Source organism: Puma concolor, chromosome E1 (genome assembly GCF_028749965.1).
Source record: "Puma concolor isolate L17-30 chromosome E1, mPumCon1.1.hap2, whole genome shotgun sequence".
Lineage (NCBI taxonomy): Eukaryota > Metazoa > Chordata > Mammalia > Carnivora > Felidae > Puma > Puma concolor.
Window position 1 is genome coordinate 11,063,855 of NC_141680.1, and position 15,612 is coordinate 11,079,466.

The 15,612-nt window shown below is 56.0% G+C and overlaps 1 protein-coding gene across 1 annotated transcript; it reads left to right on the top strand.

Annotated features, from left to right (window-relative positions):
- Positions 1 to 11,131: 11,131 nt before the first annotated feature.
- LOC147574071 (serine protease 33-like) lies at positions 11,132 to 15,566 on the top strand. The gene is made up of 5 exons (XM_086686613.1): positions 11,132 to 11,139; positions 11,817 to 11,978; positions 13,235 to 13,494; positions 14,021 to 14,187; positions 15,050 to 15,566. The coding sequence occupies exons 1-5, from the start codon at positions 11,132 to 11,134 to the stop codon at positions 15,269 to 15,271; spliced, it is 819 nt and encodes a 272-aa protein (XP_086542739.1). The 3' UTR covers positions 15,272 to 15,566.
- Positions 15,567 to 15,612: the final 46 nt, after the last annotated feature.

Consider the following 15,612-nt stretch of genomic DNA (forward strand, 5'->3'; position numbering starts at 1 on the left):
GGGCCCAGAGAATGGAGGAGAGAAGGGGGCCAGAGAGGTGGGCAGAGGCCGTGGGGGAGCCAGGACCGGACAGCCCTGACCTCCATGCCCTCATCTGTGCAGTGGGGATGTTCGGACCTCTCTGGCTGAGTGGTTTTACAGACTTAGGAAGTGACAGCCAGGCAGGCGCCTGGCATTTCAGAGGCTCTAGACCAGCCATCGTTGCCCACACGGACTCCTCGTTAAGCCCGGGGGCATTTGAGCAGCATCTTAGGTATGTAACCATTTCTGTCTTCGCCTTCTCCTTCCAGACGGAGTCATCGTCACAGTTTACGTCTAAGCTCAGCTCAGGAGAGAAAGCGACCCAAGGCCACAAAGCACGGGGATGAGGGGTTCGGTGGGGGACTGTGTCTGCGTCCGGGACTCCATGTTCCCCGTTCCCATTCTTTACAGACGGACACGCCTCTCTGACTAAGGCAGGCAGCTGTGAGTAATCTGGTTCAGTCACCAGTGAGTGGCGGGGGCATCCAGCGGAGAAAGCCCACGTGGCCCGGCCACGGCTCACACCCACGTTGACAGGGGCCAACGGAAGCTGCTCCCGGGGCCCCCTTTCCCGAGGGGAGGCGACTGTCAGTCTGCTGGGTCCCCTCCACTCTCTCCTTCCCTGCTTTCTTCAGCAAGCCCTCCTGGGTCCAGTGCCACCCACCGGGGAGGGTGCCCTGAGGACACCACAGACAGAACGCCCCCTCCCAAGAAGGGGGCAGTTCAGTGGATGAACCTACAAAGGACGCTGCCTGTTCTCCATGGGGGCATTTCAGGCCCCCGTGAGGCAGGTGGGCGAGGGGAGGTGGGAACAAGAACTCCCTGTAGGGGCCCACAGAACTCACCAGAATTAGGGACCAAGTTGTCATCTCCTCAGCTGGTGACTCGTGGCGAGCCCCAGCCCTCTCTGAACCTCAGTCCCTTCCTTGTCACGAGGGTAGCAACCTATTCTCCTGTCACTCGGCAGGAAGCCTCTCCAAGACCGGAAATGGAGCGGCGGTCAAAACGATAACTGATTCCAGGCCCGATCTGAACACGGATCCCGGTGTTAATGGCAGCGGCTGGGGGCGGGAAGGTCTCTGAGGAGGGAGGCAGGGCCCACCGCGGGCCGTGGGGAGTGCCGGGCATCCTGTCCTCCCAGCCCTCAACCTGGAATGATCGGTTAAGATTGCATTGGGCTGCCAGCAACAGAAAACCACCAACATGGCTTATGCACTCGAAGGTGTCTTTTTCTTTCATTGGGAGAAATCCAAAGCACTTTGTTGACCTTGGTTTAGTTGTCAGGGACTAAGGCTCTCTTTCCACTTTGCCGTTATACTCATGACAGTCTCCCTCTCTTAACTCATGACTGCAAGACAGCTCCTGGGATCCCGCCATCACATTCATGTTCCAGGCAGAATAAAAGAGGGAGAAGGACCTGGCACGCCGTGTGTCCCATCGTCAACAAGAGTAAACCCCTTCCTGGTCACAGACAGGTGCACACATCTTAGAACCATGTCCTAGGCCATCCCTAGCTGCAAGGGAGGCTCAGAAGTCAAGTGCTTACATAGGCACGTTGCTTCCCCACAAATTGGGGTACGTTAGAAAGGAAGAAGTGGAGGGGAACCCGGGTGGCTCAGTCAGTTGGGCGTCCAGCTTCAGCTCAGGTCATGATCTCACAGCTCGTGGGTTTGAGCCCCGCACCGGGCTCTCTGCAGACAGCTCGGAGCCTGGAGCCTGCTTCGGATTCTGTGTCTCCCTCTCTCTGCCCCTTCCCTGCTCACATTCTGTCTCTCAAAAATAAATATAAATAAATAAATAGTAAAAAGAGATACAAATGAAATAAAACTTAAAAAAAAAAAAAAAGGAAGGAAGAAATGGAGAGCAGATACCGAGTGGGGGGCCCGCAGGTAAACGGGGAAAAGCCAGATCTACCGGTCACGAGGGCAGGTGGGAGGTGCCCAAGTGCCCAAGACCAAGATAGGCGTCTTCTAGAGGATGCTGAGGGCTGACGGCCCGGGTGGGGGCCTAGGTTCCCCGACTCGCGGTCCACAGTCTCCCTGGCACAACCACCCTCCTCATCTCTCCCAGCCTTTGGGACCCCCCTGCTCTGTCCCAGTGGTGACAGGTCACGAGGTCTCACACGGCCCGTCGCCTACTGTCACGCAGGTGACAAGCAGGGCTGGGCGTGAGGCAGGTGCCGGCTGGCAGTCTGGCCGGCCCCTCCAATCTCCACCCAGCATTGCCAAGCCCCACGGGCCACACAGGGTCACAGAAACACAGACGTGCTCATACCCACACAGGGAGGGACTCACAAAGTACAGGGACCCTGCTACGTACACACTCGCACGCACAAGAGTACAGGGACACGCTCCTACACGTTCACACGCACAGAGGCTCACATAGGCTCACGCATACACACGAGAACAATACACACACGGGGACATGTACGCATGGAAATGCAAGCTACTGGGATGCACATTCGGAAACACACATGGGGGCTTGCACACGCATGCAAAGACACACACACACACACACACACACACACACACATACACACACACACACACACCCCTTCCTTCTTCTGGTGCTTGTACTTTGTCTGTTTTTGCCTCAGCACACGGTGGCCAGGACAGGCTGCCTCCACTCCAAAGGTCATGAGGCAAATAGGAAAGAGCGATTTCTGCCCGGAAGTGTGAGTGCCTAAGTCAGAGAGGCTTGTAAACTCCCAGACTCGGGGAACAGGGAGGGGACGTGGGGGAGCCGCTGCCGGGGGCCCGGCAAGCAGGACACGGGATGTGACTGCGCTGGACCTCAGTGTGGCTGGGGGGGGGGGGAGGGAGATTTGAATGCCAGCACTCCCTGCCCCCCTTCCCCCCGCAGGAGAAGGGACTGCCCCCAGGCCAGCCTGCGAGTTGATTGCGGTTTGGGTGGAAGGGAGAGCCAGGAGCCTGCCAGGAAGTTGCTGTCCTTGACTTCCAAAAGCCTGGATGGCTGGGTGGGCTGACCTCATGGCTAGACGGCTCCAGCTTGAGGTCATTTGTGGTTTCTCGGCTCCCCTCTTCACCCCTGCTTCCCTCACTCGGCCCACCCCGGCTGACCGGGGGACCTGGGCGGGGATGCGGGGGGTGGGGGGAGATGGCACCACATCTGTCACAGAGTCTGGAGCTCCGCCCTTGGTGCTGCAATCCATCGTGGTCCCCGGAGAACCCAGTAGCTGGGCGAACACACTGCACCGATCTTACCCATCCCAGAACATTCCTGAGGCCTGCCCGTGATTACCCTGGCTGTGGGCTGGAGAACTGCATCTGCTCCGTCCTCGCAAAGATCCAAGGTCTGCGAGGGAGACTGGCCCGGGATGAATGTCATGGGGGACATCAACCTCATGGCACCCTGCCTCTCTGATCCCCCCACCTCCCCCGGTCTTCTGCCCTTCTCTGGAATGTTTGTATCTTGGGGCTTGGCCCGGCCCCTGTCCCCTCCTCGCTCTGTTCCTCCCTGAGCTTTGCACGGACCGCTTTCAACCCTGCTCCAGCCCGGCCCTCTCCCCGAGCTCCAGCTCCCGACAGCCAGTGCTCCCCAGACATCTCCCCGCGGACCCCCCACAAGCCCTCCAATTCCTGTGACTAATACCACGCTCACCAGCTCCTCACCCTGAGGCCCCTCATCTCAGCAAACAGCACCTCCATCCAGGGCAGGCACCTGGGAGTCGCCCCCCGCCCCCGATCTACGCCTCCAATCTACAACCTCCAACAGGCCCAAATGCGAACATCCAGTCACTGATTAAATGGTGTGGAGCACCTACCGTGTGCCAGACGCCGTTCCTGGTTCTGGGGATTCGGCCGTGAGACAGACAGAAGTCTCTGCAGTTGAGGAATTCAGATTTTGGCTGAAAGGGAGCAGCAGAAAAAATCAACTCAATTACACTGGTCTTAGAAGGTGATAAGCACCATGCTGAAAAATAAAGCAGGGGGCAGCAGTAGGAAGTAATGTGGGGGCGGGGGGCAGGGAGGGGGGTGTTATTGTAAACAGGATGGTCAGGGAAGGCCGGACAGAGATAGTGACATTGCAGCAAGGATTTGAAGGAGGAGAGGAAGGAATCCCCTGTGGAGATTTGATGGGAGAGCAGTCCAGGCAGAAGGAATAGCAGGTGCAAAGGCCCTGAGGCAGGAGTGTCCCTGGAGCTGGAGCAGAGTGACTAGGGGAGCCCGAGTTGGAGAAGCGCCATCTTCCCGGCTCACGGCCTAGTCCCGGCCACCATCATTTCCTGTTGCATTGTCCCCTGGGCTCCCTCTCCTGCTCCTGGACCCTAGTCTCTGCACAGCAGCCAGAGAGAGGTTTTGGGAAACACAGATCAGATCGTGTCCCTGCAGTAGCTTCCTGCTCCCATAGGTCAAGTCCCTCACCTGGCCCCGCACGCCCCACTCGTGAAGAACAGAAGGGATGTGTAGGGATCAGCTTCCCTGAGGCCGGCGGTTGTGTATTTTCATTTGCTAAATCTGGCAATCCTTTTTGGATTCACATCTGCCCCCTCACTGGCCTCCCAGACCCCCTGACCCCCGACCCCCAAGGCCCATGGTCTCTTCCCCACATGGTGGCCGGAAACTCTGTTAAAACCCAAGTCACTTCACATCCCTCCTTGGCTCAAAACCCTCCACTGCCGTGAGGCCCTGGTGAACTCTCCAAACCCATCTCCTGCCCCCAGTGCCGGGCTGCTGAGGGTGGCTCTCCGAAAAACAATCAAATATAAAAACTCAAAAGCCCCGAGTTTAGCATTTACCAATTTCTGTGGTGTAAATGCTCCCTCTGTGGCTGAGTTCAAGCTACCGATGTGACATCACCGAAGGCAAAGTTGGGCACAGCTGTCTTTGTGAGTCAGTGCAAGTCAGTGCGAGCGGGCTCCAGTCTGCCTCTCTGTTCCTCCAGCAAACTCCACCTCCGGACCTTTGCACTGACTGGGCTTCTTCTGGAAGTGCTCAACCCCAGGTCCTCGAGTGACTCACCCTTTCACTTCTCTTGGGATTTTGCTCAAACTTTCCTCCTCTAAGAGGTCTTCCCTGGGCACCCACCTACAATAACCCCCATCACTCTCCAGTCCTTTGCACTGTTTTATTTCTTCCTCCTAGCACTTATCCCTGCCTCACACTGTTGTGAACATCCGTTTACTCATCTCGGTGTTCATTCCTTCTACCCCCACCCCCCACCGAGGCCACGCCCCTGCAGGAGCCAGCCAGAAGCAGACCTGGATTCTAGCCCCGCCCACTACCACCTTGCTGTGCCATTTAGAGAGGTCCCGTCCAGCTCTGAGCCTCTTGGCTTCGTCCCCTGTGGGGGAGCTGTTACCTTCCACCTCTGCAGCTATTGTGGGGGGCCATGCAGCTGAACGGATGGGAAAGCACTTTGCAATATCTACCACCCCAAAAATGTGGCACCAGGAACCCCATCCACCCCACCATTTCTCAGAGGGGAAACATTTCATAGCTATGAGGAAGAAACACTCTAGAACCGTCAGATGAGCAGGGGAGGGGCAGAAAGAGAAGAAGACACAGAATCCGAAGCAGGTTCCAGGCTCTGAGCTGACAGCACAGAGCCCGACGTGGGGCTCGAACCCACAGACAGTGAGATCCCATGACCTGAGCCGAAGTCGGAGGCCCAACCAACTGAGCCACCCAAGCATCCCTAAAGATTTTATTTTTAAGTAATCTCTACACCCAATGGCTTGAACTCAAAACCCCAAGATCAAAAGTTGCACATTCCACCAACAGAGCTAGCCAGATGCCCCCGCAGCAGCATTTTTTTAGACAATGTTGTTTTATTTTATTTTTTTAAAGTTTACTTCTTTAGAGAGAGAGCAAGTGAGCAGGGGAGGGGCAGAGAGAGAGAGAGAGAGAGAGAGAGAGAGAGAGAGAAATCCCAAGCAGGCTCCATACTGTCGGTGCAGAGCCTCATGCAGGGCTCAAACCCATAAATGGTGAGATCATAACCTGAGCCAAAGTCAAGAGTCAGACAGTCAACCGACTGAACCACCCAGGCACCCCTATGACAGCATGTTTTGAAATCACGAATTTTCATCAAGTAGAGGAAGTCACTTAAACAATGTAATCTCCACTTGGATTCTTCTCAAGCACCACATGGAGACACTTACATGGATTTGTCATCTGGGACACTTAAAAAAAAAATCATCCTTCTGTTGTCCCTTTTCCCAGCCTGGGTGACTTCGGTCCATTTAAAAGTGACATCTGGGGGGCGCCTGGGTGGCGCAGTCGGTTAAGCGTCCGACTTCAGCCAGGTCACGATCTCGCGGTCCGTGAGTTCGAGCCCCGCGTCAGGCTCTGGGCTGATGGCTCGGAGCCTGGAGCCTGTTTCCGATTCTGTGTCTCCCTCTCTCTCTGCCCCTCCCCCGTTCATGCTCTGTCTCTCTCTGTCCCAAAAAAAATAAATAAACATTGAAAAAAAAATTTAAAAAAAAAATAAATAAAAGTGACATCTGGGGGCGCCTGGGTGGCTCAGTCGGTTAAGCAGCCGACTTTGGCTCAGGTCATGATCTCATGGTCCGTGAGTTCGAGCCCCGCGTCGGGCTCTGTGCTAACAGCTCAGAGCCTGGAGCCTGTTTCAGATTCTGTGTCTCCCTCTCTCTGACCCTCCCCCGTTCATGCTCTGTCTCTGTCTCAAAAATAAATAAACATTAAAAAAAAATTTTTTTTAAATAAATAAATAAAAGTGACATCTGGTGGGGAGGGCGCCTGGAGGGCTCAGTCGGTTAAATGTCCGATTTCAGCTCGGGTCATGATCTCGCATTTCATGAGTTCAAGCCCTGCATAGGGCTCTGTGCTCACAGCTCGGAGCCTGGAGCCTGCTTCGGGTTCCATGTCTCCCTCTCTCTCTGCCCCTTCCCCTCTCGAACTCTGTCTCTCTCTCAAAAATAAATAAACAATAAGAAAGTTTTTTTTTTTTTAAGTGATATCTGGGAATGCAAACTGGTGCAGCCACTCTGGAAACAGTATGGAGGTTCCTCAAAACATTAAAAATAGAACTACCCTACGACCCAGCAATTGCCCTACTAGGTATTTATCCAAAGGATACAAAAATGCTAATTTGAAGGGTCACATGCACCCCAAAGTTTATAGCAGCACTATCTACAATAGCCGAAGCATGGAAAGAGCCCAAATGTCCATTGACTGATGAATGGATAAGGAAGATGTGGTATATACATACGATGGAGTATTACTCGGTGATGAAAAAGAATGAAATCTTGCCATTTGCAACTACGTGGATGGAACCAGAGGGTATCACGCGAAGCGAAATCAGTCAGAGAAAGACAGATATCATGACTTCACTCATATGTGGAATTGAAGACACCAAACAAATGAACACGAGGGAAGGGAAGCAAAAATAAGATAAAAACAGAGAGGGAGGCAAACCATAGGAGACTCTTAAATACAGAGAACAAACTGAGGGTTGCTGGCGGGGTGTTGGGTGGGGGGAAGGGCTAAAGGGGTGAGGGGGATTAGGGAGGGCACTTGCTGCGATGAGCACTGAGTATTATATGTAAGTGACAAGTCACTAAATTCTATCCCTGAAAACAAAAACCACTAAATTCTATTCCTATATGAATTAAATAAACAAATAACACCATACTAGGGGTGCCTGGGGGGCTCAGTCAGTTGAGCGTCTAACTCTTGATTTCAGCTCAGGTCATAATCTCACGGGTCGTGGGATAGAGCCCCGCGTCGGGCTCTGCACCGACAGCACTGAGCCTCCTTGACATTCTCTCTCTCTGGCTCTGCCCCTCGCCTGCTGGTGCGTGCATGTGCACTCTCTCTCTCTCTCTCTCTCTCTCGCTCGCTCTCTCCCTCTTTCTCAAAATAAACTTTATTATTATTTTTTTTTTCAACGTTTATTTATTTTTGGGACAGAGAGAGACAGAGCATGAATGGGGGAGGGGAAGAGAGGGAGGGAGACACAGAATCGGAAACAGGCTCCAGGCTCTGAGCCATCAGCCCAGAGCCCGACGCGGGGCTCGAACTCACGGACCGCGAGATCGTGACCTGGCTGAAGTCGGACGCTTAACCGACTGCGCCACCCAGGCGCCCCAAAATAAACTTTAAAAAATAAGAAATCATCCTAGATTCTCTAAGTCCGCAGCAGCCTCTCTCGCCAGAGAGCGTCCCCACCATCTCCTGGGGAGATCACCTCTCTCCCTTCCCTTCACCACCCATCTCCCTCCTGGGCTGGAACTCCGGGGAGGCAGGGAAGGATCATGAGGAGAAACCGGCACCTGCACCCCCTCCCACAAGCCAGTCAGGCCACGGGCATGCCACCCCTGATCCACCCCTGACCCCCGACCCACCCATGCCCCCTGACCCACCCATGCCCCCTGACCCACCCATGACCCTGACCCACCCATGCCCCCTGACCCACCCATGCCCCACAGGCCAGGGATTACACGTCAAGAGCCACAAGGCTTTCTTTGACCGACGTAGTGTCATCTGAAAATTCACCCAACAGGACAGGATTTTCCAGCTGTGGAAGTTGAGGCACCCGTGGATCGAAACACCTACCGCGGGGGCCGGCATTCTGCCGGCATGAGGCAATCCGGCCCATCAACAGGTGTCCACGCGGATTGGTCGAGCATGTTCTGAGCTACTGGGCATCTGATTGCATCAGTGGGTGCCCACGCCACAAGAGTTAGTCCATGTTGCAAATACCACCCCATCCACAACAACTGCCCGAGGCAAAGCTTGATCCGTTACTCCCTTATTTCCATGCCCACACAGTCATGTTCTCCTGAAGCAAAGAAATACTTCTGGCGGCCGTGTCTCTCAACGGAGGAAAACAAAAGCTAGATGTGGAGATATGCTTAAGATCAACAGAAGCAACCCTGGGATTGAAGAATTGGCTAATGCGACCGCTCATTCTAACTGCCCTGTCCCTTGCTGTCCTATCGTGGGCAGCCTGGACAGAAAAACGCTCAAGCTCCCAGACTCCCTTGCAGCTAGACATGCCCTGTCAAGTAGTTCTGGCTAATGGGTTGTGTCCGAAAGCCCTCCTCCAATCAGTGGTTTGTATGGGATGTCACATCCTACACAAAGTCTCCCCGGAACGAAGCGGAATCGGCCACCTTGTGGTTATGAGGACAAAAGCCACATGTTAAGAACGTGGAGCAGGAAGATAGAAGGAGCCTGGGTCCCTGATGGCATAGCCGAGCCGCCCTGTCAGTCCTGGACTGTATGTTTGAGACAAATGACCTCCATGTATGTAAGCCCCAAATGAGTTTTCTGTTACATGTGGCCTACGTGTCATGTGCCCGACATGTCAACATGCTTCATGTAACTTGCCTGGCTTCGGCCGACGTGTTTATTTCCTCCGGATTAAAGATGAATGGTTTTCTGTTTAAGTAGGCTTCATGCCCATTTGTGGAGCCCAACGCAGGGCTTGAACTCACGACCCCGAGATCAAGACCTGAGCTGAGATCAGGAGTGGGACGCTCAACTGACTGAGCCATCCGGGCACCCCTAAAGACGAATGTGTTTTCTAAACATTTTTTTAATGTTTATTTATCTTTGAGACAGAGAGGCGCCACCCAGGCACCCCACAGATGAATGGTTTTTAAAGACTTACAGTGTTTTGGGGTACGGGGGTGGCTTAGTCGGTTAAGCATCTGACTTCAGCTGGGGTCACAATCTCACGGTTCGTGAGTTCGAGCCCTGCGTCGGGCTCTGTGCTGACAGCTCAGAGCCTGGAGCCTGCTTCACATTCTGTGTCTCCCTCTCTCCCTGCCCCATCCCTGCTCATGTTCTGTCTCTCTGTCTCTCTCTCTCTCTTTCTCTCTTAAAAATAAATAAACATTGGGGCGCCTGGGTGGCGCAGTCAGTTAAGCGTCCGACTTCAACCAGGTCACGATCTCGCGGTCCGGGAGTTCGAGCCCCGCGTCAGGCTCTGGGCTGATGGCTGATGGCTCAGAGCCTGGAGCCTGTTTCTGATTCTGTGTCTCCCTCTCTCTCTCTGCCCCTCCCCCGTTCATGCTCTGTCTCTGTCCCAAAAATAAATAAACGTTGAAAAAAAAATTAAAAAAAAAAAATAAACATAAAAGAAAAAAAAAAGACGTACAGTGTTTTCCAGAATTTGGCCAGCAATTCCATTTGTCTACCAGCGACCTGGACTCCAATCACATCCCCATCCTCACAGTGGAGACCCTTGCTACCATTTACTGAGCCCCACTAGACAGGTGTGCCTGGAAAGCTGAGGCTCAGAAAACTTAAGCACCCAGCCCAGGTTCACACAGCTACTAAGGGGCAGGGTCTGGATTAGAACCCAAGACTGTGTGACACATTTCTCCACAGCTCCCTCTGCTGGTTAACTCTGGAAGCAGCCACTCCATGCACTTCCTCCTTTGAACATCAGGGGTTAAGAGGGCATGCCCCAGTCGCGGAGGTTGATTTGGAGGGGCCAGGAAGCCCCCCCCCCAGCCCTTCCCATGACTCAACAGGAGAACGAGATAGTCCAGGCATTGCCCCTCTCTTACTAACGCAAACACTGAGATCCTGAGTAAGGCAATGACTTGCCCGGGGTCACACTGAAAAGCGGAGACAGGCTGGAGACAGAAACTGAGGGCCCTTTGTTCTATGTCGGGCTCTGCCCCAGACCCGATTATTCTGTCATGCTGCTGGAGGCTGGGGTCCCCGAGTCTTCTTCTCCCCCTTCCTGAATCTACACCTCCCCGCTGCGGCTGGAACCTTAAGGCTCCAGCCCTACCCCCTCCAGTATCCCCCAAAGACTCCCACCCATTCACTCGCTCATGCAGTCATTCCACAAGCAATTAGTAAGTGGCTCCAAGGTGCCCTCTCTCCACGGGCACTCACAGAGTTCTCAGTGTGGTCTGGGAGTCCGGGTCAGACCACAGCCTTTTCGGGGTGGGGCTGTGACTGGGGGGCTGAGAGGTCCAGAGAAAGCCCCTGGACCAACATGGGGCAGGGGGACAGAAGAAAGGCAGGCTGAAGGAGGGGACATTGATCTGGATCTTGAGGTTCAGTAAGGAGCTTTCAGGCAGCAAAGGCGGAAGGGATATTCCAGGCTTGAAGAAAAGAGCATGTGCAAAGACACTGGGGTACACTGAATTGTAACTTAAACAATGGTTATGTGAGTTCCACCTCAGCGAAAACAAATACATACGATTTGTAAGAAGGCGGTGTGCATGCAGGCGTCCAGCACCGTGAGGCTGGGGGGCCGGGGGGGGGGGGGCAGGGGGACAGCCACAGGAGGGGCCAGAGGGGCGTGACACACCACAAAGGGCCTACCTTTGCATTGCCTGGGGGATTCAGCTGTGGTCTGGCCTGTGCTGCATCTGGCGGGGAGCCCACAAGCATTCTTGGCGTGAAGAGCCGAGAGCGCCTGAGCCAGGAAGAAAGACCGAGAAGAGCTGTGAGAGGGAAGGATGTGGTGATCTGGAGTCGCGCAGACTCTGGTTTGAATCCAACTCTGCTTCCAACACTGATCTCGGCAAGTCACTTCACCTCTCCGAGCCTCGACTTCCCCATCTGTAACAGGGACTGGCAGGTGGCCGGACGGCTCTCGTGGAGTTGCTGTGGGGAACCCTCGGTGTGGGCGCCCCAGAGCTCGCTGGGGCATCAACAGAGGGGGGGTTGGGATTATCAGTGCTGCTGTGGGTTCGGGCCAGCTGCCCTCTCCACCTGTCACCTGAGACCGGAGGCAGGGCGGGATGTGAGTCCCTGCTGCGGTCACCAGGATGGGCCTAGGTCTGTCGCCAGGACGCCCGCCCCCTGCCAGTCCTGCCATGGCCGCTTCCTCTTTCCCAGGCCAGTTCCCCCTTGCCTGGTGACGTGGGCCTTGTGTGGGTGGTGGGGAGGGGACGCCGGAGACGTTAAAGGTCCTGGGCTGGCAGGGAGGAGGCCAGACCCGGTGGGGACGAGACCCGGGGCCCGCTATGCAAATGGTCCTGGTGCTGCTGCTCCTGTCTGGTAAGAGGCTGCGGGAAGGGGGCTGGGGATAGAGGGTGAAGGAGGTGGCCTCCGCGGGGGGTGGGGGGGCACCCATCCCTGGAGGGCTGAGAGTCCAGGTTCTCTTAAAACTACCGACCCATGGGGCGCCTGGGTGGCGCAGTCGGTTAAGCGTCCGACTTCAGCCAGGTCACGATCTTGCGGTCCGTGAGTTTGAGCCCCGCGTCGGGCTCTGGGCTGATGGCTCAGAGCCTGGAGCCTGTTTCCGTTTCTGTGTCTCCCTCTCTCTCTGCCCCTCCCCCATTCATGCTCTCTCTCTGTCCCAAAAATAAGTAAACGTTGAAAAAAAAAAAACAAAAAAACTGCCGACCCAGACTTGGGTTCGAGTAACAGGAACTCGGGTGCAGGACAGACATGGGGACAGGTAGTGGGGGGTGTGTAGCCTCCAGGGAGGAGCTCCACGTGGATGGGGCCTGACCTTTGAAGATCCTGAGGGTCAAACCACATGGACAGGGTGAAGGCACCTAAATGAGGCCCAGCTGCCTTAGCAATGAGTGAGCTCCCCATCTTGAGAGAAAAGCAAGCAGAGCTGAATACCCACCTACACTGAGCTTCTGGGCAGGAAGGTGAGGCAAGCTTCCCCACAGGGAAGATGGGGAGGGGCTGGGGACAGGCATGCAAAGAAGACTTCACAAAAGTGGGCTTTGAAGGCTGAATAGGAGTTCTCTCGGTGGGCAGGGCGGAGATGATGTGCCCAGTCTCTGACCTACATTACTCCCTCTAATCCTCACAAGACCCCTCGGGGTGGAACTAGGAAACTGAGACCCTGAGAGGTTAGGTAGCTTTCTCCAGCTCACACAGGATCGCATCGCAGGCAGCCTGGCCTCGGGCGAGAGGGGGCAAGAGGTCGGATCTGGGGCTGCAGAGGTTAGCAGGGGCCTGGGTGGAAAGGCGGTGGGTCAGACAGGAAAGAAATGAACGCCAGACCCCCCCCCCCCGGGTGTGGGGGTCCCGGAGCGGAGCTGTGAGGCCTCATTTCCTGAGGTGCGGGAATCAGGCCGGCGGAGGCCAACAGCAGGAAGGGCCTGGCCGCGTGGCCTTGGCAGGCAAGCATCTTCCTGGATGCCCGCTACCGCTTAGAGGGGGGTCCTCATCTCCCAAGAGTGGGTGCTCGCAGGAGCCAGCTGCTTTGGCAGGTGGGTGCAGGGCCCGGGAGGGTGGTGGAGAGGGGCTCCAGAGGGGAGGCCCCCAGGCTCACTACCTCCTGATCTCTACAGCGGGCCTCGGTCCCAGTTCAGAGTGACCCTGGGCCCAGACCGCCTGGTGCTGGACAGTTGCAAGAGCATTTCCCGTGTAGAGGAGCTGCTCCTGTCCCCAGGAGGGAGTGAGGGCTCTGCGTCCGGTGGCCTGGCCCTGGCTCGACTGGCAAGGCCACCACCTCTCAGCAGCGCCGTGCAGCCGGTCCCTCTGGCCACCCGGCCCCAACCTTTCCTCCCACGGCTGCTCTGCTGGGCCCAAGGGTTTGAGGCTGATATCGGTAGGATGGGAGAGGTGCCTGGGACGGTTGAGGGCAGCAGGGGGCGCTGGACTGGGCGAGGCAGACAGCCAAGGTGGAGATTGGGGCACCTGCGGGGGCACTAATCCCCACAGTCCCCGAGCCCGGAGAACAGCCTGGCTCTGGCCAGCCAATGGTCAGCACCAAAGATGCCAGCATGCAGGGGAGAGGGTGAGCAGGGACGCTCCGCTATGCCTGAGTCAGCTCCCAGCCCCAAAGGCTGGCCCTGGGCACGCTCCTGGCCTCCTCCCCAGGCTTAAAGCTTCCCTGGGAGCACCGTGAGAATGCAGGGAAGGATGGAGCCATAGCAGAGGGAGGTGGAGGTGAGGAGCGTCAGGGAGGACTGGAAGCTCAGGACTGGGTTCAGGGCAGGGAGACTTGGGGCAGGGAGGGAAACTCTGCGGTGTGCCAACCGGCAGGGCAGGGCTGGTGCAAACCTGCCGGATATCAGTCCTGGCTGAGGGTCCGCCCATCGCAGCCCTCCCCCACCCTCCCCCGCCCCCAGCAGATCCCTACATCCCACCCCGAGAGCTGCACAGTGTCCCGCTGAGACCACTGCGTATCCACACCTGCAAAGATGCCTTTCGCCTCCACCCTGACTGTCCTGACCCGGAGGCCAGCCTGCCTGAGGGCTCCCAGTGCACCAAGCCCCCCGCCGGCCCCTCTGAACTGGCGGTAAGGATTCGAGCTGGGCCCAAGCAGGCCCCGAGACGTGCCCTCCCCTAAAGCCCCTCCTAATGCCTCCAGACTCGGTAGAGCCAGGCTGGCCATCCTCCCAGGGTCTCCTATTCCATAACACCCAGGCAAGCAGCTAATGTGCACCCCTGATTAGGGGCTTCCCACCCCCTGGGGAGACTTCCCCTTTAGGTCCTGCTTGAATGTGGGGCAGCCTTTGACATAGCCAGGTTTTGAACCGCTGGAAAGCCCCTGGTTATCTGACAAAACACAAGCGTTTTGTTAAAAACTGACTTTTGGGGGCGCCTGGGTGGCGCAGTCGGTTAAGCGTCCGACTTCAGCCAGGTCACGATCTCGCGGTCCGTGAGTTCGAGCCCCGCGTCGGGCTCTGGGCTGATGGCTCAGAGCCTGGAGCCTGTTTCCCATTCTGTGTCTCCCTCTCTCTCTGTCCCTCCCCCATTCATGCTCTGTCTCTCTCTATCCCAAAAATAAATAAAAACGTTGAAAAAAAAAATTAAAAAAAAAAAATAAAAACTGACTTTTGTGTAACACTGAGCCTCAAGAGCCACAAGGAGGAAAGGGTCAGGCAAGAGTGGTAGAATTTGTGGGAGAAAGCATTTTAACTGGCAAGAGGGTGTGAGCGATGGGGGGAGGGGGGATGACCAAGTCCACCCGAGCTCTGAGCTCTGTGTGTTGCACTGGGGCCCCCAACCATCTGGCCTCCCCAGCATCTCCTGTCAGAGGTGGGAACCCTGGCTGCCTCCCCCCGCCCCCTCCCCTAATCAGGTATCTCTGCTCGCCTCTCAGGGAGTGGTCAGTGGGTCCCTGCTGGCTTTGACCCCTCCTTCCCTCTCCTGCACAGGTGTCTGATGGGAGCCCCCTGGTCTGCTTCCAAGCTAACAGCTGGCTGCTACAGGGGGCGATCACCTGGGGTCCCTGCTGGGGGCCTGGCCTCCCAGAAGTCTACAGGCCTGTGCATCCCTTCATTTCCTGGATCAGAGATAAGGTCTCTAATGCCACTTTTCCCGCCCTGGCCAAGAAGCGTCCTTGGGCCCGGCCTGGGACCAGACAGAGGAGGCAGTGAGGATCTTTAGCCTGTGAAGTCCTGGGTTTGAACCCTGATCCGGCTACTTACCTGCCTCTGTGACTGTTCCCAGCAAACTCCCCTCTCTGGATCTGCTTCCTCTTTGAGTAATTGAGATGTATTCACAATTATTCCTTCGTCCAACAATGTTACCAGTGCTTCCTATGTGCCAGGCAACCAGAACACAGGATCAGTGGGGCCCCTGGTCTCAGGCAACAGGCGGGCCTGTCTAGAGGAGGGGAGGCAAGCAATAGCCCGAGTCATGACAGTAATAAATGTGCAAATACAAACCACAGTGGGTGCTAAGAAGGATCGGATTGCTGTGTTAACAGAAACCATGA